The sequence below is a fragment of the Cyprinus carpio genome, chromosome B6 (genome assembly GCF_018340385.1).
Source record: "Cyprinus carpio isolate SPL01 chromosome B6, ASM1834038v1, whole genome shotgun sequence".
Lineage (NCBI taxonomy): Eukaryota > Metazoa > Chordata > Actinopteri > Cypriniformes > Cyprinidae > Cyprinus > Cyprinus carpio.
Genome location: NC_056602.1, coordinates 23,048,569 through 23,070,578, shown reverse-complemented (window position 1 = coordinate 23,070,578; position 22,010 = coordinate 23,048,569). Strand labels below are relative to the sequence as shown.

At 39.7% G+C, this 22,010-nt stretch overlaps 1 protein-coding gene across 13 annotated transcripts in view; it reads left to right on the top strand.

The window, feature by feature from the left end:
* LOC109048914 (forkhead box protein P1-B) overlaps window positions 1–22,010 on the top strand; it is a 180,392-nt gene that overhangs the window by 143,442 nt on the left and 14,940 nt on the right. For all 13 annotated transcript variants that reach the window (XM_042726359.1, XM_042726357.1, XM_042726355.1 and 10 more), the window contains 5 exons: window positions 2,072–2,213; window positions 8,828–9,020; window positions 13,884–13,991; window positions 18,819–18,906; window positions 20,284–20,367. In XM_042726359.1, the coding sequence (XP_042582293.1) occupies window positions 2,072–2,213; window positions 8,828–9,020; window positions 13,884–13,991; window positions 18,819–18,906; window positions 20,284–20,367 (615 nt within the window). The remainder of the gene's footprint in view (window positions 1–2,071; window positions 2,214–8,827; window positions 9,021–13,883; window positions 13,992–18,818; window positions 18,907–20,283; window positions 20,368–22,010) is intronic.

The window sequence follows — 22,010 nt, the reverse complement described above, 5'->3', positions numbered from 1 at the left end:
TCCCTCAGGAATTTTTTGGATTGTTGTTGTTTACTAATTGCTGCGATCTCATCATGAGTGAGGGAATTTATTTTAATTTTAAAAGAATTTCATGGGGAAAAAAAAGATGTTCATGGATAAATCACATTTAATACACACTGCAATATTCAATAAACAATAAGAATTGTCAACTTTGATTTCATGGTGACTTTAAAGACATAATCTGTCTATTTTATTCATACATATTTAAATATGCTTAATTTACATTTTTATAAAGAAACAAGTTTGTTTTCACAGTCTTTCAGAAAAATGTCATTTTCTCCACCTCAGAAAGAACTTTTTTTGCTGATGTTAGCTATTTGTTCACAATTCAGTCAAATCCTTAAAGATAGAGTTAGATGATATCTCTTACGTACATTTATTTTAAAACTATAATTTTCATGAATTTTCATGAACTTTTTGCTTTTAATTGTCCTGATGGTGAAAGAAAAGACAAGGGTACTGTAATCAGGACATGACCTGGAACTGAACCTGCTTCTCTGTGGGAGCACCACAGCTTGCATATGTTGCACTACCACCGCGCCAACCATTGACATTAAAGCCTCGTGATCAGGGTTTGAGCGGGGGAGATAGAGAAAAAGAAACAGACCTGTGACAGACAGATGAGGATGGGTGGACCATGAATGAGAGAGGAAAAAAGAGAGCAAGCACTTTATCAGGCTGTTTCAGATCTGTTCTGGGTCTAAAGGTTGACCTGTCCATGCCTGTGCTGCAGGACCTTTTTTGTGTGCCTTCTGTTTGGAGAAGTAAACACAAAGTGAAGCATCCTGTGTTTGGGAAGAGGGTGCGGCACAGCTTGGCAAAGCCACGTTTATTCTTTAATGTACCAACAAACACACACACACACACACAAACCCGTGACCCTCGGGGTCCGGTTTTTCACCTTTGGCCATCAGAAACCTTCAGAGGAACCATCCGCTTTAATCATGCGTATTGTCATAATGCATTGAGGAGGTCATAAACAACAATGTCAGCATTGAAAGGGGTCAATGGGAGGGTTCAATAGCCCCATATCTCCATCACATCGCCCATTTGTTTTGACTGAGAAGCGATTGGGGATGTTAGATAATTTCCTCCCATTTATCGTTCTGACTACGCAGCAGTTCGTTCGCCCATTCTTCCCTCTTCTTCTGTCTTTCAACACCCTCTTCTCCCTATTTCCCCTCCACTTTTACTAACCACCCCCCCTTCTTCCTCTCAAAATTTCCCCAGTCCTATGCCACTTTCCTTTTTCACGAAACTCCATTCCAGCTGTCCAGATGTAAGTGATATATTGCTGTCTGTCTCAAAAAGAAGACGCTTATCGCAAACTCCATTGTGATTTGATATACACTGCAACGCATGTCATAGTTAAAAATTCAGTTCAATACATTGTTAAATATTCTATCTAGATAAATTACATAAACTGTTATAATGTCAAATACAATAAATGCGATAAAGATAACCCTGTTTATTTTATTCGTAAATGTGCACACTTCACATTATAAAGAAAAAATTAATAGCCTTGAATCTAAGTTTAGTTTTCTCTGACTCAGAAATGATTTTATGCAATTTAATAAGAAAATGAATCACAATATATATAAAATTAACACACACACTGCTCAGCTCTCCTCTTATTGGACGGTTACCCCGATATTTCACAGCCCTGATTTATCTAAAGGAGACAATCGGTTGGCTCCCCTGGCTCTGCACTTACACGCCGCTGAATATTAAGGAGCTCCTTTCAGTCACAGGTTGTTTGTGGAGTTATGAATGGCCATAATTAAAATCCTGTGGCTCTTATTAGGAATGATTAACAACATTTCATTATTTGTCATGAGCCTCCCCGACTCCTTGTTAATTAAGATGGGACAGGAATGTGGGACGGTACCTGTCCGCACCTCTTTGTGTGTGTGTGTGTGTGTGTGTGTGTGTGTGTGTGTGTTTATCAGCCCTGAGTGAATAAGTATGTTTGTGCACGTGTTGACATAATTGTTTGTGAGTGTGTGGATGATATGTAGACCTCTCATCCTCTCTCCGTCTCCCTCGGCAGGTGTCTGTGCAGCAGTTGGCATTCCAACAGCAGCTGCTCCAGGTTCAGCAGCTCCAGCAGCAGCATCTCCTGAGCCTGCAGAGACAAGGGCTGCTGTCCATTCAGCCCAACCAGACTCTGCCCCTGCACTCCCTCACTCAGGGTAAGCACAGACACATCCATCGGCCCTTACGAGGATTTTCACACCAAGAGCAAGCAACAGAAATTGCAGACAAAATTCATGTGAAAAGTGCAATAAAATTAATCACATGATTACGACATGGATTTTCACCAGCCTCAGAGAAAACATCACTTCTGTTCACACACTGCTTGCCTGCTATGGATTTTCCCAATATGTTTCTATTTTATATATATATATATATATATATATATATATATATATATTTGCATAATCTGGGTTTAAAATGGGGATACATATACTTTGGTTTTTGGGATCCATAGTGATGTCATATTTATTCTTCATTTATTTATAGATTATTTTTTATTAGTATCTTTATTATGTTTTGCTAAATGGGTGGGGGGAATTTCAGTGCAAATTAATGCACTCCACATGACCAGGTCTATAGGAAAACTTTTTGTTTTTAAATGACCAAAAAACTTCTTTGGTGGCTAAAAAATTTTTCAGTGCAGGAAAATGTGTTACCCCTTAAGGGGACATATAGATCAAGAGAAACAGGAACTACTAATAAAAATCTCATGAAAAGTGCAGTGAAATTATTATTGCAACATAAATATCCATCAGCCTCCTAGAAAATATCACTTCTTATCACACTGCTTGCCTGATATGGCTTTTTTGTTTGTTTGTTTTCCATAGTCGGAATATGTTTTATTAATTTTATTTGAATATTTGTTACAAAAATTGTTTTTAAGTGGTGAGGCATTTAATGATCAAGAGGTCATATAAATATATATGTGAAAAGTAATAAATTTTTTGAAAAAATGTTATTTTATTTTTTTGAGAAATGTTTTGCACTTAGTGTTGATTTTTGAACATTTTACAGAAATATGCAAAATTAGGGAAACTATTGTGTTTGGTGAGAGTAGGCCTTTATATTCTTTTTACATTATAGTTTCTGTTGTTGTTCTTTCTTTTAGAACCAGAAAATGTCTCCTATGTTTCCACATTTCCATCACTTATGCATACAGTATATCTTTGTTTTATCTCTGTTGTCTTATGTTGGCTCCTCTTCAGCCCCTAAACATACTAGCACCATTGTTTTCTAACCTCAACCCACTAAACTAGTCAAAGATTAATCACTTCACAAGCAGTCAGTGAGTCAAAAGGTGTTTTTCCAGGAGGTGTATTGCTTTATTTTCCTTGTCATATTTACTTAAGGAGCAGCAACAGAATGACAAAGACTGCATTCATACCGGTTTTGTTTTGAGTTTTGTTTTCTTTCTTTCGAAAGCTGACTGTACTCTCTCTGGCTAAGACAAACAAGCCCATAACAAGATAAGGCCATATGAAGGCTGGGGAGGGGGTGCTTGGGTAACACGCAAATATAAACTTTGTTTGTTCAGTCTTGTTATTGTTTGATCAGGGCATAGTCGGAAAACTGAGCCACTCCACATACCCACGTTGCCCTGGGGCTGGGCGAGGCGATGCTTTACAATGCGAAGTCACAGGCTAGTGTCAAACAGGAGACCATCTCGGCGAAGAACAATTTTATTTCTCTAACAAGTGATTGAATGACATTGCGGAACAGTCGTTACACAGGAAACATTGCATGAAAGGCCCAATCAGAGGACAGTAATGAAAAACAGGACAGGACACGTGCTGGCTTTCTACTGCAGAACACAAGATATTGTATGCATATATATTAAATGTGCTTGGCATTGAAGGGTGGATTATTTCCTAGTTTAGAACCTGTTTGTCTAGTATTAGTCCAAGATAGTGGATACACCTGATTGGGTAACCATAATAGTTTTAAAAAACCTTGAATTTTGTTGGTGATTAAGTGTTAAGAAACAGAATACAAAGTTTTAGAAATCCTTGAATTTTGTTTGTTTTGATTTGATTTTGGAACTTTTGTTTCTTTTATTCATCAATAGAATCAAATACAGTATGTTTCCTCAAGTGCACTTGTTTAAGCAACACTGTTTCTTGTCAGATGTCAGCCTGAGATGTCTTACAGGTCACCTGTCAGTGTAAAATTGGGTCCAAATTTGGCTTGCATGGGGGTAATTTAATACCCTGGTTAAAACACTTGTCAGTGTGAGTGTGTGTTTGTGTGTGTGTCCTGCACATTTTCTGCTTCACTGTTAAAAGTTATTGATGACCTTTTTTTCTTTCACACTCCACTGCATTCTTTCATGCTCCAGCAGCCCAGTTTTCCATTCGCAAGATGTAATCTACAATATTCAGTAGTTAGCTAAGTATTTAGCATTGGTGCGATAACTTATGTTACCTCCTTATGTGTGCGTGGCGATTATGCGCTTGGGCAAGCTACTAAGGAAGATTACCCGGCTAGTGACATGGGCTGAAATTGGCTTATTTATTAGACCCTCTGTCTTTGATGTTTGAATAAAATCTTTTTACATCACAGCTTTACATTTAGTGTCCAGGCACATCCAGTCATTTTCTACTAGATTTAAAAGACTGTTTACAAGTATGCAAGCTAGCATTCTGGCACAACGCAGACATTTGAGACTTCAATCAAAACAATGTGTTTTAGTCCGTTGTAATCGAGGTTGGATCACTTTTTGGACTTTTTGACTTAATGTTTTGGAGAGGGTCAACTGAAATCTGCTATTAATTAAAACAATGTGTTGGAAGAGATAAAAATCATAAACTGTGTCCAGTAAAAAAAAAATGGTGATTTTAGCAGTTTGAGTAATAGAGTGAGAAAACAAACAGAACAGATGAATATTCAAGAAATGCAGACAGATGAGTTGTATTTGGTAGAGTTAAACCATTTCTCTTGTGCCACGTACACAATGCATTAGGAGTACACTATTTTTACACATACTAAGTTTTTGGGAGTAACAACCATATTTGAATATGGAGTGAATCCCCTAAATAGTCATTCTGAGTGTGAGTGCAATAAAGGTGTCACTCTGGATCCTGTAATAGTTGGAACAAGAAAGCTTCCTTTTTGGCTTTTTTTTTTTTTTTTTTTTTTTTTTTTTTGACATTTTTAATCATTTTATAAAAATTTAATAAAAAAAAATTGTACACTTTTTTTAGCGTTTTTGTTGTTTTATCATTATTGTTTACTTTTTCAGCATTTTGCTGAAATTTGGTGGAAAAAGAAACATCATACTTGATAACACATAGAGTTAATATCTGTTTTTTTTGGGGTTGGGGGGTCTGGGAGTAAATCCCAATCGTGAAGAGCACAATTTTATGTTAACAGAATTGAATTTGGCAGAAGAGGCCTAGTCATCTGCTTTGACATTGCTGCCGAATGTGTGTTTGCTGCCGAATCTTCCACACTATTAGTCTGCCCTCCAACACACACGTTGTGAATGCCTCTAGTTCTGGAGTTCATTCGCATCCCTAGCTGCACATTAGTTAAGTTGTCTAGTCAAGGGCCACAGGACACCGACAAGACAAATTTGCAACTAATATGAAAGCAGTGAATGTGACCAGGCTTGAAGCGTGATGTGCGCACGGACCCATCAGGGGACTCCGGCCCCTCGTCCGGCCTCGCTGGCAGTGATTGATCGGCTGGCAGTGCCGCACTGTTTAATAGCTTCTGTAGCATTAGGGAGGAACATATTTTAGGCCTTAGGGCTGCATATCAAAGGCCCCAGTGATCATAGCCCCTTTAACAGGAGGGAGGGAAGATCTCTGCCTCACAGAACAATAAACTAATAGTAGTGTCAGTTTGCCCCCAGTGGCGTGGCGGCGGTTTCGTTGAGAAACACGTGGCCGTGGCCCCAGCGCGCGACGGCATTTTTTATCAGGCTGTTGATGGGCCACAACTAATGTGGTTGTGAACCTTAAATCAACTTTCCGCTTGCTTGAACATGATCACCAGGGTACCGGGGTACAAGGACAGGAAAAGGTTGAAGCGAGAGTTCAGGGCCCCTGTCTGGGTGTCACCACTACCCGCTGTGGTAAAAATTGAGTTGCATCGCCGGCGATCAGTCAAACGTCTCAATGACATCCATTTTTTAAAAGCGCAAGTGTGTATCTTTGGCTTTTAATGAGAGGAGGTGCGCGGCTGAAAAATGACTTTAGGGCCGTTAAAGTGATCTGGAGTTTGCAAGACGGATTTAAGGACAAAGAACTGTTTTAATGCCATGTGTTATCTGTGAAACCTCACATCCATCATCCGCTACTAAATGGCGATAATGCAGTGACGTTTGCCAAATCGGTTGAGAGGTCAGGCAAAGATATATGCAGACGATTTTGAGAGATAGATCTGTGGGAAAGAGAGAGACGGGGGATGGAAACCAAGACTTAGAGTGAGATACAGACCTGCAGAGGAAAAAGGTTTATGGGGGGTGTCAGACACAACAAGACAGCTTCGTCCCACTCCGTTAGCCCTCTCATCAGCTCCTCCTCCTCTCTCCGGCTTGGATTCGTTTCAGTAAACAGTGGTGTTGGGGTCACCTGGACTTGTGGGTAATTGAGGGAGAGTGGGCCGCCCTGTCAAGCACGTCGGCTAAAAATACATCGCACACTGTCACCGTGCTCCAAGTGGGGGGAAATGATTGTTCCCCTCTATGTCCAAACCCAAAAACAATCACCAGCGCCGTGACCTTCTTGAATCCACACGGACAAGTTTTCCCTCCCTCGCAATGACAACAGCAAAGACAAAAAGCAAGCAAGTCGATATCTTCAGAGACCGCCGTCAGAGTTTCACGAGGACGTTAAAACACTGCAAGACGGAACAAAAAAAGCCCAAGGAAGCAAAAGATGCCACGTGGCACGTGGGAAGGTTATTGATTCGTCCTGCAATAATTTCCGCTGGCTCTTTTATATGCAAACGAACTCGTGTGAATTTATGGCAGTCCTACCAGACTCATTTCACAGTTTTTAGTCTCTCTCGCTCTGTCTCTTTGTCTCTCTCTCTGGAGTCTTAGCCGCCTCATTAGCTTACTGTTCTCCATTACTGGCATAATTAAAATCTTTAGTAGCTTATCAAATTAAAAATATTTTCTGCTGATCGTATTGAGATCTTCACCTCGCCGTTATTTTGCCACAACAGGAATAAATTAAGACTAAGCGATTCTTGCACAAATGTATTACGCTAGAGCGCTTGAAAGAGGCCACTTCTAGTATCTGTAAAGAGAATTATTATGAAGGAGAGAGAATGAGAGAGCGAGGGGGGAGGGGGAAACAAGGAGACAAATGAAGATAGCCAAGACAAAAATTGCTTCCCATTTGCTTTCGCTCATTTTGAAAATCGATTTAATTGTGATGTTAAGCGATTGGTCCCCCACCATCCAAAACAGCCCCTTACTGTTTAATTCCACAGAACATATAAAGAACTTTATAAAGTCACACAGTGGATGTGTTCCATTCAGAGTTCCATTTTTAATCCCTGTTGCTGAAGGCAACAGTCATCTTTTTTAGATTTGTCTAAATGCATACATTTGTATATGTCTTTATATTATAGAGTACTGTTTAAAAGTTTGAGGTCACTTTTTTTTAATTAACACTTTTATTCAGCAAGGGCACATTTAATTTATCAAAAAGTGACAGTCAAGACATTTGGAATGTTACAAAAGATTTCTGTTTCCAATATGTTCTGTAGTTTTGAACTTTGAAGTCATCAGAGAATCCTGAAAAATAAAGTATCATGGTTTCCACAAAAATATAAAGCAGCACAACTGTTTTCAACATGTTTCTTGAGCACCAAATCAGCATAATAGAATGATTTCTGAAGAATCATGTGACACTGAAGACTGGACGGGGTTTTTTTTTTATAAAATAAATGCAGCCCTGGTGAGCCTAAGAGACTTCTTTCAAAAACATTAAAAAAAAAAAAAATTGTACTGACCCCAAAGTATTAAGTTCAGCATCATGTCATAATATTTAAACACTTCTAAATATAGTGGCCGCTCAAGTGGGCTACTTTAATTGTTAGCCCTTTCTTTCTAGTTATCATCCTGGTAGCGCTGAGTTGTAGAGCCAGGTACATGAAACACTTTGCGTATGTGGGTGTGCATGTAAGTGTTTGTGTATCTGTCACAAAATTGAGGCAACATCTTGTCTTCAAGCAATTTTTCTTCCCACTTATCTTCTCTCTTTTTTCAAAGGACGCATGAGCCGCAGTGTGCTTGACTTGTTAAATGAGGTTTAAGTCGTCTGTGTCAATTGGAGGCGGTGCAAAACTTTAAGCATTTTGCACATTAACATGCTTTCGAGAGTATTACCCTGGGGGCTTGTTCGTTCTTTCACTCCCCCCCCCCCCTCTCTCTCTCACGGAGAGGGATGTTTTTGTGGTCTTGTTTTGTGTGTGTGTGAGAAAGAGCTGGCTGACTTCCTTGTCAGAGGAATAATGGTGATTATTCAGATTTCATGCCTTGTCTGTATGTTAATTATTTACTTCAAGCATGAAATGTGTGTGAATGCCAGGGAATTTTTGTACACAAACACGCTTCGCGTAGCACGTAAGGGAAAAAGAGCGAGCGAGAGAGAGAGCATGGCAGAGCGAGAGGGCAGGCGCCGCGTATCAGCCTGTAGTGGAATAATTAATGCCCCCCTTTTGTTTACTGAGCCCTTGTTTTTTATTTAATTATGCCATGAGTAGAACCAGATTAGCTGTTAATTGATTTAATTATCCAATTTGTTTGTGGCAGGCATGATTCCAGCCGAACTGCAGCAGCTGTGGAAGGAGGTGACAAACAGCCATGTGAAGGAGGAGAACAGCGCGCCCAATAACGGTCACCGGGGTCTGGACCTGTCGTCCCCTTCCCCCGTTCCCCCCAAAAACCACAACCAGCATGGATCCACCAATGGCCAGTACATCAGCCACTCGCTCAAGAGAGAGGGGTAAGACTGCTCAGACACTGAGCTATTGCTGGAGAAAAGTTCCACTTTACTGTTGGTCACTGACTGAAAAATCTAAACACAGTTTGAGACACTGCTGAAATCTAGAGGAGACACGTGTGAGATTATTTTTATTCAGTTGTATCGAGTTCTCTGCATCATTGAGGCGTCATTGCCCCTGTTGAAGGCGGAAATCCCTTCAAGGGAAGCCAAATTGATGGAGAGGTACCCATAGGGCATTTCCTGCATATGAATATTAATTTATCGCTGCTAAGTAACTTGGCATTTTCGTTAAGGACCAGGTCTGCTTAGTCCTGTTCATCAGGGATTTCCAGTTACACACCTGGGGGAATGGCACTGTTAGAATGGTTAGATTACTGTAATGAAAATAAAATCTCTTCTTTAGTTTTTAATTATTATGGCAACTGGCCTATTTTAACGGAATTATGCTCCGTATTATATGCATTTTATTTTTCTAATAATTAATTTCATTTATTTATTTATGGCGGCAGGAATGTGAAGTTTTTTTAAATTTTTGTTGTAGTTTTTATGATATCCCAAACAAAACTTGAGAGAATAGATTTGTCATCAGAACAATTTTTCTTTGAATTCTGAATGAATGGATTTTGTGCAACAGAATGTACATACAGAGCAGGTGATTTAGTAGAGTTACTGTATATGTACCAGTTGCACAACACAGCACAGCTTGCTAAATACTGTAAAGCCTCTTTAAAGCTCTGACATAAAGATTTATTTGGAGGAAGCATTGCACCGCTCCATCTTTAAGGAAGAGATTAATTTGGTTTATAACACATTTGCTTGTTTTCATGTGTTCAGGCCTGATCTTTGAACCACTGGTGAGAAGCCTTCAGGCACTGTGAGCTCATTTATTTGTCTCTCTCTCTCTTCACATCTGACTCAGATTTGGCTGATCAAAACCAACATGTCATTATGAAAGCAATGAGAATGAAAGCACATTTAGTGCTGCAAAACAAGCCCTAGCTGAAGGTAAAGGGAGAGTTCACGTACATGTGTAGCTGCTTTTTTCTACCAGTGTAGAGCACTTCTTTCTTGCTTTCGTTTGTGCCACACAAACAGGCCATAAGAGGCTTGACTCACCTTTGATTGTTAGTTTTGACGTTAGCATTTTGCAGTGCACTCTGCGAAGAATTATGCATACAGTATAACATTCCCTTAATCGCTGCATAGTTGTGCGATTCTTCATTTAGAAGCACTTTTGATTTTTTTTAGATAAAAAGAAACTTGAGGGGAAGATGGGAAAATATGTAATTCAAGAGTAAAAGTTCTGCTCTTTAACACTAGAATGATTGTTTGTTGTTTGCTTTTGCTTTGAAATCATACTTGAGAAAAGTTCCCCTAATTGAATAATCACCCAGTTATGCTGTCTATGTAGCCAGCTCACTGGTTTATTAAACAGAGCCACTCTATCATATGCAAACTTATTCTATTTCTCTAGTTCTTTTTCTCCCTCTCCCCTGAAAGTAACAGTCTATCATCTCGTTTCCTCAAAGTGCATAAACAACCAGTACTCTATCAAAACACCACAACTGTTTTGTGCCATAGCAGGCTTGAAACACTCAAAAAGACATGTTGGAAAACTCACTGCTTCACTCGCTACCTCTCGCTCTGTGTCAGAGATTAAAGAAGATGTCAACAGCAGTTTAGCACCCATGCCGCGAAGAAGGCGTTTTTTAGACTGAGTATCTCAGATCTGTCAGAAAAAGGGAGCAGGTGATCACCCCTCTCTCTTCCATCCGTTAGCTGAAGAATTAGTGCTGGAAATGCATCCAAATCATTACTGTTCGAATGCAAAAGCACATTAGAGAGACAGTCCTAATAACTTAGTGCTTTGATGGTTTTCTGTGTAGCATTAATATCCGTGTAGTTTTATTAGCAAACACGTGCTCCATCACTACACCCTACGGGGCCTCCAAGAAAACATAACACTTATTTCTACCATTTTTAATCCGCAGGAGCTCTGTTTCTTGGAATCCAAGGTTATGAGTGGAAGAAATGAATGTGGACTTATCCCTTACACACAAACGTTAATGAACTTTTAATTGATGTGGTTTTCCCAAGTCCCTCTTGTCATGAAACAGGCGGGCGGCTGTGCGCTGATGGACTTGCTCTGCCCTAGCTCTCTAAGATTGGTTTACCGCCGGGGTCTTAAGCACCGCGCAGGCCGTTTCATGTGTCATATAAAATCTGGCCAGTCGCTGCGACGCCTGCAACTAAAACCTTAAGTGCATCCAGCGGCATCATTCACTGTCTTTTCACTTCCGTCTTAAAGGAAGGAGAGAGAAACTCAATCACTTCGTACATGTTTAGACACGATACTCCCCTGCTTTTAGCAGCCTCCATCGGCTCCCACTGGTGCCTGCACAGAGACAACCACCTCATGCACACCCAAATATGATAAAAGCCTTCGACGTGTCAGTCCACCCGACCCAACGGTGCTCAGATAAGGGACAAAAAGCACTCATGAACCTGTGTGAACCTTTCTGAGGTGATTGGAAATTAGGTGTCTGCTATCTGACCAAAGCCCAACGGGCCCATACCTTACCTTATTTTATTTTATTTATTTTATTTTTATTTTTTCATTTTTCAACATCTGGGACGGGTTTAAAAACATAAAGATGACTTCCATTTCGGCAGTTTTCAGTTCTCTTAATTGGAAGGGAAAGAGTGTCACCCTGTTTGAGTCGCCCCACTTCATTCTCCTCCCAGAATCCTTTAGGAATGCTACACTCGGGGGAATTAAACCCAGACAATTTGTTTTAAAGAGATAAATAATCAGATTTGCCCCCCTAAACGAGCCCCTTAACCTCGCTTTTAATTGATCTTCAACTCTGCAAATGATAATTAAAACATTTTGGGGGGGTTGGGAGGGGACGTTTGGTTGGGCATACTGTAGAGGATTGAGTAAGGGGTCTGGGGATTTGCCAGTAGAGGAGGAGTGTGTCTTTGATGATTTCTCACCACATGAAGACGTGAGGCAGAGTAATAGTGTTGTGACAAAGTGCTCGGTTCCTGTCTGAGCTCTCCAGACGTCAGACCTCTCTCCTCTTCGTTAGGTCGGCAACGATGATACTTAGTTGCTCGGTGCATGATAACACTATCCTAAACCATAATGTAATGAAAGATGATAGGACAGAGCCACGCCGCCTCACAGGAAAGCATTTAGGCTATTGTTGTAAGAGCCGATGAAGGATATAAGTGCACATGTGGTGGTGTTTTTGATGCGCTGGGACTTTTTTTATTATTTATTTATTGCCCCTTTTTACTTTTAACCTTGAATGCAAAGCAGATGGCACCTTTGCTTGTTAAACGACAACTTAAGTTTAAGTCTGTCTTATTTTAAAATAAAGTACTGGAGGAGATACCATGCTTACACACTTTAACATACAGACAAGATCACGGACAAGCTTTTGACTCTTTGTATTTGTTGTTGTTTTTGTACAGAATGAATGAGGTCAGTGTAGAAAGAAATCCCCTGGTGTCTGTCAGTTTTACTCTGAGTTGTCGTTTAAAACCTTTAGTCATCCATTGTTCAAAATGAGCTTTGTTTCCTCAATCACAAGCCCTTAAGCTTTTCACAGCTCAACTCTTATTTATATAGCTTTAGCCAATGTCATATTGGAATTAAAACAAGACGTGGCATGGCATGTTTTTTTGCTTAAAAAGAAAATAGATTCAACATATGTTGTTTTATTAAAAATGAAAAAAGTTGCCTTAATGTGTTCATGCATATGTTTGTTTTATATTTTTTCCTATATTTTTTTTTTTTCAAGATTATTGTCTTTAAATTGGCATGTTTTGTCTTGTACTGACAAAATCAATTATTTCTGTTTATTTCAATCTTGCATTGATACAAAAGTACTGTTTTACACCTTTTTTGTTAAAGGTGTCTAATAAAACTTTTAATAAGTGTTTTCTATTTTTAGGCATGTATTTTATTTGTGTTTGTTGATAAGTATTATATTATTTCATAAATGTAATCTGTTTTTCTTGTGTTTTTAAATCCTGATAATTGAAGCTACTGAGAGTTTGCTGTTTGAATAGGCTTAACCTTTGTGTCACATTCATTCAGCTAGATTTTAAATTCAACAAATGCCAGTACATTCCCTTCTGCGGATAAAACCACACTGTTGAAATTGAGAAAAAAAAAGTAGGTGGATCTTCGCTGCTAAGCTTTATTGTGCCTGCGGTGTAGTTCATATGAAAGCGTGCTACACTGAGCTGTTGACGACCCTGTGCAAGCGGATAAATTGATAACAGGTGGGGTGTGTTTACTGTTTGCGCTTGGCGGGAGCAGGCCAGATGGATTTGGGAGCTTCCTGTTGTGGGAAACACTTGTTGCTCCAGGTGGACGGCAGGGGCCACGGTTCAGTGGTCAGGGCTAAAGGACGTGCTGTCTCTCAGAGCCTCGTGCTGCCCTGATCAAAGCATTCCTCTGTGCGCATCAGAGGAGACCCATAATTGGCTATTGATTGGCCAGCACGAGGCAGCTCATGCGCTGTGATAGGCTGACAACTCCAAGTATGCTGAAAGCAGAGATCATATGGTTGCACTGATCACACACTTCCTGTAGGAGTCAGTGGTCATGTGAGAGTCAGTGCTGTGTCAATAAAACAACAAGCTGCAATGTTTTTTTGTGCTGAAGGGGAAGGTTTCTTTATTAGTTGTCATATTTTAGTGGATAAGCCATTAATATTACATCAAGCAGTATTATAGAGATTAATTACTCTTTAGCCTCTTTCATAAAAGTCCAATGATGTGTGAATATGTTGTGTATCAAATATCTGCAGCCTTGATATCACACTAATCTGTCTTTTCTTCTTATAGATCAACTTTGGATGATCATTCTCCTCACAGTCACCCTCTCTACGGTCACGGCGTCTGCAAATGGCCAGGATGTGAAGCTGTGTTCGAAGACTTTCAGTCGTTCCTGAAGTAAGAATCTCACCCACACCCACTCCTGGAATAAAAAAAATAAAAAAATGAAAATTCCATTTTGAAATACTCTTTTGGAATCAGATATGGAATTGTTATTAGGTAACCAACTTCAAATGATTTTTTCTTTTTCTCATATAGGATTCTAACTTAAACTAAATCTCTTAGAACATACAGTTCCCCTGATAGATGATTATGATTACCAGCAGGATCAAATTCCCAGTTGGGACTAAGAACCAATACAAATCAAAACACCCTGTAGGAATTTTGGAATATCCAGTTGGATGTTATTTGATTCTTAAAGGATTCCTATGTGTTATTAAGGATCCTAATCTTTTAATTTCAAATTAGAATCTTTTTTGTGTGGGTTATGTTGAAAATTTGCATTCGGTCTAAATCAAGTCCATATAAAATTCCAAAAGGAATCCTGTGCACATTTCTTACTAAATGTTTCACTAACATTTTGTATGCTCTTAAAAAAAATTAAACTAGTGTTCCATTACAGTATTTTTTCATTCCCTTCCCTGGTCTTTTTTTCTTCTCTCTGTGTGGGCTGGGTTCTCTTTGCCTGCTCTCTGTGGTGTGGTTTTCCTCAGGGTTCTGTGCTGCCTGCGATAACTGCAGTCCCCATGGTGATTACTGACACTTTGTCCCAAAACAAACACGTGGGGATGTTTATCTACGGTGGCCCACATTCTGAGAGTACAGCGGGTTTGCCCATGTCTGCCTTTTTACAGACAAGAAGAAGAGATCTTCTAGCTCTTTCCATTTCTCTCTCTCTGAGTCTCTCCTTGGTTTTAGAAACATCTGAGTCTGAGTTTTTTTATTTTATTTTTTTATGTGGCATATAGTGGAGATCTGTAACAGACCAAATTGGATCTGGATCACCTACACAAGCACCATGCTGGTTTTTAAAGCACGTGCACTCTGACAGTTGCAGTGGTTTTATCTGGAACCAGTGCCTGTTCACCTGGCCACTATGTATCAACTCAACTGAATCAAGTCTGACCCATCCATGCTGTTAAAGTCCAGTCTTTACTGGCCAGCACACAGCTCCACACTCCCTAAATAACACCTAAACCCGAGATCAGGCTAAAGGTGCACGGTTTACACAGTGTTCATCCTGATCCCTGCTCCGAGGAAGACCTGGTCTCACTTAATCTCCACTATGTGTGTGTCTGTGATGAGATGATGAAAACATGTGCCTTGTGGCAGCAGATCAGTGAGTGTGTGTCAGGCTGGATTAGTCCCACTCTAAACAAGATATGACACTGTTCCATTATCCCGAGTTCAAACTAAAACAAGCCCGACTCAAAGACCCACAAGCCGAGACCAAAAAGGAGAAAACGTGTGGTAAGCAGAACCACAGCTGCACTCCGACCAGTTTTTTTAGTCTTGTGTGTGTGTGTGTTTCTCTCAGGGTCGTAGCTCATGGGCTTCTCTTGCCAGTTTATTTGAAGCCATTTTTAAAACCAGTCCAGGCTGTGTAAACAGTTTTGCAGATAATAACATTATCTGTCTCCAATCTGTTTACCTGTGGAGGAAAATGTAAAGAAGTGCATTCGCTCTGTCCGCCGAGAGCTTAGAAAAAACGTTTGCTGCCCTGGAGTTTCTAAACTGCAGATCTGTTACAGTATGTTTTTGGATTGCGGTTCACATCGTTGCCTTTTTCCTATTGGCCAAAACCATGATTCATCATTTGCTTATTGAAATAAGAGAAATTAGCATTTCAGAGCTGAAAACGAGCTCGAGAGCAAGAGAGAAGTGCTTTCTTTAAGTACACTCTGCAATGTTTACACAAGTGTTTTTATCATGGCAACATCTTGTTTACTTTTCTTGTCTGCCCTAAACTGCTTGGAACATGTTGAGAAAACATTTGGAGACTCTCTACAAAGCCGCTTTTGTAAAAAGCGAGGCTGGGTGAGAGTTCAGCTGGCAGGCTGAAGGTGTTAACCGTCCATGCGCTAAACATTCCCACATGTACATCCTCCACTCGACGGGCCCGAAGAACCATAAACAGAAATCAGGGAGTAAATTAGCTGGATGATAAGAGTTTTCTGGGTAGCTAAAGACGGGCGCCTGGGGCGATGTGGCGAGGCACGGTGAGAGATGCGCGCTAACGTCACATGGATCTCCGCAGGCCGAGCCAAAGGCAACAACCGATGACGTGCGGCGGTGTTGTTTTAAACCATACGGATCTTTATTATGTCTTCAAAGGAAAACATCTCAAACCTAGTCATGCTGGTTGATACCATTTCCAATAAAAAATAAAGGAAGTGGTGATAAACCAATGTGTGTTTTTCCAATGGGACAGGAAGGTTTGTAGAACAGGTCGGGACGCTTTTACAAGAGTTTCAGTATTTATCTTTTACTAAAATTCACTTTGCACATTGTGATTTGCATAAAGTTTCTACAGTATTAGTCTTAGAACTGGTTTCTGTATACGGTTACCCTTCGCAAACACGTGTGTTGTATTTCCCATCCTGGAAAGTGTGTTTACCCATCAAAAATGAGCAGTATGAGTAAATAAAATCAGTAGATAAGCCAAATTCTTTTACGTAATGTGAGAGGACAAGGAAAAACAGACGGATGTTTAGCTATTGAAACAGCTGCGCGTGTTTGGGAATAAACAATTGTTCGTCCAAACTGTCCCTATAATAGAAAGACCTTTCAGTGCGTCAGCCTGCCTGAGCATCATTAAAACCTGGGCTAAAGGACAGCTAGCTTTAGTGATATGTAAAATGCTGACTGTTTAAGTAATGTCTATTTAACTTGTTTTATTGTGGCCATTTACATTAGGGGCTGTCATCCTGCCAGAAAGCTTTTAAACAGCCTTCGCTTGAAGTCCAGAAAGTGACACATGCCAGCGCTCATAGTCTCTCCCGACGTCAATTCTGCCATTCTCCGGAGCTCCTCTTGTCCAGACACTCTTCCGAGAGGCTGCATTAAGGGCCATTTGAATATTTCATTTCCTATTAATTATGCACTGTGACTCTACATGTCATTAGAAGGAACGGAGGAGAGGACGGGGAAAAAAGAGAAATGTCCACTGTAACAAAGGATGAAAAGATGTAGCGGGGGCTCGGGGGGTGCCGCGAACTACGAATTCCAAAGCATGTCACGTCCAGCCGCGTTCATTGAAAATGCGAGACGCCCTGTACCTATTTTATCTCTCCACAAATGAAAACTGGGTGGTTGTTTTGAAATGTTTACATGATCCCTCTTCAACCTTCCCTGACTTCAAAAGCGGCTTGTTTTTAGTTGATTAATGTTGGAAGCCAGAACAGACGGAATATAGTTTTAAACAAGGTGTGGATTTAGCGTGGCTATGTTAAAACACTCGCCGTCCATAATCCTTGTGTTATTTTTATGAAACAATCAATTCAGAATTTCTTTAAAGGTGTATTCACGCTGTGTCAATGTTCAAAAAGACACATGGTATTTATGTGCTCATTCTGAAGGAAAACAGAGTCCGTTTTGACGCACGTTTAGATCATTTCCCTTTCAAGGTTGAGTGCTCCACTTCCGAAGTCAAAATCGCTCTCTGTCATGAGTGTTGTTGAGTGTGTTTTCCCCACACATATTTTCAGCCGTGCTCGTATGTTGTCTTTATTCTTAATAATGGCGCCGCTGCCATCATGTCACGCCACCTCACCGAATTTATTAGGCCATCAACATCAGTTCTGGCTCCCCTTGTCTCGGCCCCTGCTCAGGTCCGGACACGACACTTTGATTTGCGGCGGAGGACAGTAAACGTGGGAAGACGAGCACGTGGAAAATGCTAGTGTTCCATTCCACCAGCCTCTGTCTGGTGACAGTGACCTACATGGTCAGCGAAGATGCGATATAATTTATGATATATATAATATATTGGATCCATTAGCGGGCATAATGAAGTAGTGAAATGAAAGGGTATTTGTGAAATCAGTTCAAACATCCTGCACGGATTATGATTAAATGATTAATGAAATGCCCCTGCATAAGCATTTTCAAACCATAATTCATGCGAGGGCTGATAAAAATCCTCCAATCATATTTCCTTCACTCGTGAGTCTTATCTCCACCATTTTATATAAATCACCACAAAAAAAAGGAGAGGTAAAAAAAAAAAAAACCTTGGCCCGCTTTGCCGAGGCCAGCTACTTATTTAGATTAGTTATAAACGTGCGGGGGAGAAAAAAAAAAGGTCTTGGCGGTATAAAATAATCATGCATAATTATATTCATAATTCAAGTTTATGACAGATTCCATCTCTCTTCTCCTTGTTGTCCTTTGCCTTTTTCCTTCTGGCTTCATTTGAGTTCTCTTAATCTAGATGACATAATTAACTGCAGAAGCCACTGAAAATAAGAAGAATCCATTTAATTTTAAAAGCTGGGAGGGTTTGCGGAGCGCACGTCTGACGATTTACAATATAATTTTTTCACCTGAGTTTGGTGAGGCGCTTTTCTCGTCTGCTCAACATGGTTTCTGTAAGTTTGCGTGGAAACGGGCAGTTCGTGAATTATGCATGAGGCGTGTAAAGAACACTTCTATTTCCGGTAATGCAGAGATCTTGTTAGAACACACTTCATTTGTGTTTGGGGAATTTGATATTTGTGGATGTGTGGACATTGGCTTTATTTACTTTTTTCTCATTTTAGTATGCGCGTATCTCAGGCCATTTTCACTTTTCCAATATGGAGAAATAAATGACTGCCCTGCAGAATGTGCAGATAATGTAATTCAATATTTTACCATGAAAGTTTTATCAAATGTTTAATAGATGGCTGTAAAATATGGTACTAAAATGAAGGCTGTTCTCTCTCTATCTTTCTCTTTCTGTAGACATCTGAATAATGAACATGCCTTGGATGACAGGAGCACTGCGCAGTGCAGGGTACAGATGCAAGTAGTTCAACAGCTGGAACTGCAGGTAACATCTCATTTGTCCTCGTTCATCTCCTTTTCTGGCTTTTTCAAAAGTTTGCTGCTGCTTCTCTCTCTCTCTAACTCTATCCATCTCTCTCTCTCTCCCTCTCTCTCCCTCTCGCTCATTTGCTCTCAAGTAGCAGCTCAGAGATAGAGGAGGGAGGGATAAAAATGAAATTATTTTATACATTTGTGAGTAACCAGTCATTAAAAATGTGTTTATGTTCGCATGACAGCCAGGCAAAGATATATGGAGTGCCCTGGGGCTAACTCCACAAGATAATTGCATTTCCAATTTTACTGGGTTTTAAAGTCGTTTATGACTTTTAACTATTTGGCACCACAATAAAACACTTTGTGAAAAAATCCAGGCGTACCAACAATGGTGGGTGAGCAACCATTCATTTCAGTGAATTGATTGACTCATTTTGTTTATTGTATTGTATTGCTTGTTAATACACATTAATTGTGACATACTGTATACTCAGGGAATGGCATCACAGAGATCGGGATGTATGGAAAATGAATGGGAAGTTTTTGGTTTTAGGAGGAGAAGGGAGATGGATGCTCTCTTAGATTCAGGCAGACAGCATTAGAAAACACAGGAGTTATTGTGCAGTGGTTAACACATTGAACTATGGTGCTCGTGCAGGCTCTTTGAGGTCAAATCCAGCTCAATATTTTTGATAAATATTTTCCTCTCCTAATTTGTGCAACACCTTTATTCATTCTAGAAAAATTCACCCCAGGCATCAAAGTGCAATGATCATTCTCTATCTAAATGCTCATCTGTCCATACATTAGCCATTTATGCGCTTTTTAAATGCTTGATAGCTTGATAAAATTAGTCTTTTATGTCATTGTGTCAATTAAGTATTTACATTTTTCTTCAATACTGCACCAAAACAAATAGAAAGGGCCACACATATAGATTCAGAAGTAGTAGCAGCTCAGAGGAGCAGAACTGGCCTGCATTGCACATGTACATGTGTACATGTAGAGCTTAGAGATCATTGCTGCCAATGCTATTTAGGCTTACAGTGTTTTGGGGCAATGCAGTCTAGATCAGTGTGTGTGGAGGTCCTCTTATGTTTAATGTGGATTCACTTTGGCTGAAGTAACCATGACTGAAGGCTTGAGCTTGTGTGTTCATTTTTAGTGGCTAATAAACCCTTAGGGTTGTGTCTCTGTATCAAGTGTAAAGGTCACAGTTTGAGTACATGTATGTCAAGAATAATCATATGCTTGTCAGATGTCCTTCACAATGGGTTATTTGGTTTACTGATAACTGAGAGAATGTTACACTAAAATGCAGTTAAAAAGGTCAGAATCTTTTCTCATTTTAATTTGAATGACTTTTTTCCTGTTTTTCTCATTAAAGTTAGCGAAAGACAAAGAGCGTCTTCAAGCAATGATGACTCATCTTCATGTCAAGTCTACAGAGCCCAAACCCGCCCCACAGCCAGTGAGTATAGCACTCTTGACATCTCAGCATCTTGTCCCATGTCCCAATTTGCATACTGTCTGTAAATAGCATATGAGATTAAATTTAGTGCACACCAACTGATAGTATGTTGAAAATAGTATGTCAAATGTGCTTCGATGATATACTGTATTTTCTCTGGTGTTTTTTAGAGTGTGCATCTGTGCAGGCTTTGGTGTTATGCTGGTCACAGTTGTTTGTCATTTAATCAAACATGTTTGTCAAGCAATGTAAAAAAAAAAATAAAAATAATCAGTTTTTACATAAAGTTTTAAATGAAAATGTTATTTGTTAGTTATTTCTAATACTTGCATACTTTACACACAGAAATATGTGGAAAAGGTTTTTTTTTTTTTTTTTTTTTTTAGATTGGATGCACGATGTCGCACCTCTTTTCTCACATTCCTATTTAAGAATTTCCAACATTGTTGGAACATGTTTTAGGTGTATCTGTTCATAAAGTTAAAAACATATCCCTCAGACGTTTTGACTATAATTCATGGAGAACAAGTGTTCACAAACCATTACAAAAGTTCAAATTGATCATTGATCGGTCACATTCTCTCCTCTCTTCAGTTTGCTGAGCACGCTGATCATTTATTTACTTCTCAGGGGCCCAGTGGTGCTCAGGAGCCCAGAGACAGTGTCCTGGGACGGTGGGTGACAATAGTTCATTCAGTGGAACTTTGCTTCTGTCACACGCTGATTGTTTGGATTAGCATTTGTACAGAGGTATCTGACACGGCGACACTTATGTTTGAAAACTGGTCTCAGATACTGATACCTCACAGGATTGAGGGGAAGCAGCTTGTAATGGAGAGGAGGACCCTTACAAATAAATACTTTTTATGAGGTGTACTGTGTACTGTATGCTTTATTATTTGAAGCATTTATTTAATTTTACAATGATAACGCAGACCTCAGTGAAATTTTAGTTGAAATGTGTTTACATATTCCATTTGGTGACGTTTTACTCAACAGCACTGTTGTACTAAAAGCCTTGACATTTATTTATTAAATCTGGTCATTTACTTGGCTAATGTTGGAATGTGTGTTTAGTTTTAGATTCACGTTTTTACTCATAAACAAATTAGATGTTTTTGCGGTCTGATATTCTGCTCATTAATCTTGCCCCAGTAACATTCATATTTATCAACAGCTCATTTTAAGCGAGATTTCGCCTCGGGCCACAGTTGTTTATGTGTTTGTGCGTGCACATGTGCGTCCACGAGTTTACGAATGAAGGTGCCACTAAGCGTTCTCATCAGCAATCTGACCTTTTCATTGTCCATAATTAAACTGCAGATTTTTTTTCTTGTTGTTGTTTGTTAAGCTTTTTTTAGCAGCTTGTCTTCTGTTTTCTATGGCTGCTTGGCAAGTCAAAGCCAGTATAATTAGATCACCAATTACCATTTAATTATTTTCCGTCTGAAGTCTCATTTTGCGGATGTACTGGAGAGCACCCAAATAGTACAGGAAAACAAAAGGAGGGCCATTACTCGCCTGTCTGGGCCATTGTAGAGGCTACTCTCTGTTTGTGGATGAGGAATATGGATAACAAAGCTTGCTCGTGTGCACAGAGGTTGAATAAGTCTATACTATCCAAAACCTCTGGCCCAAGCCAA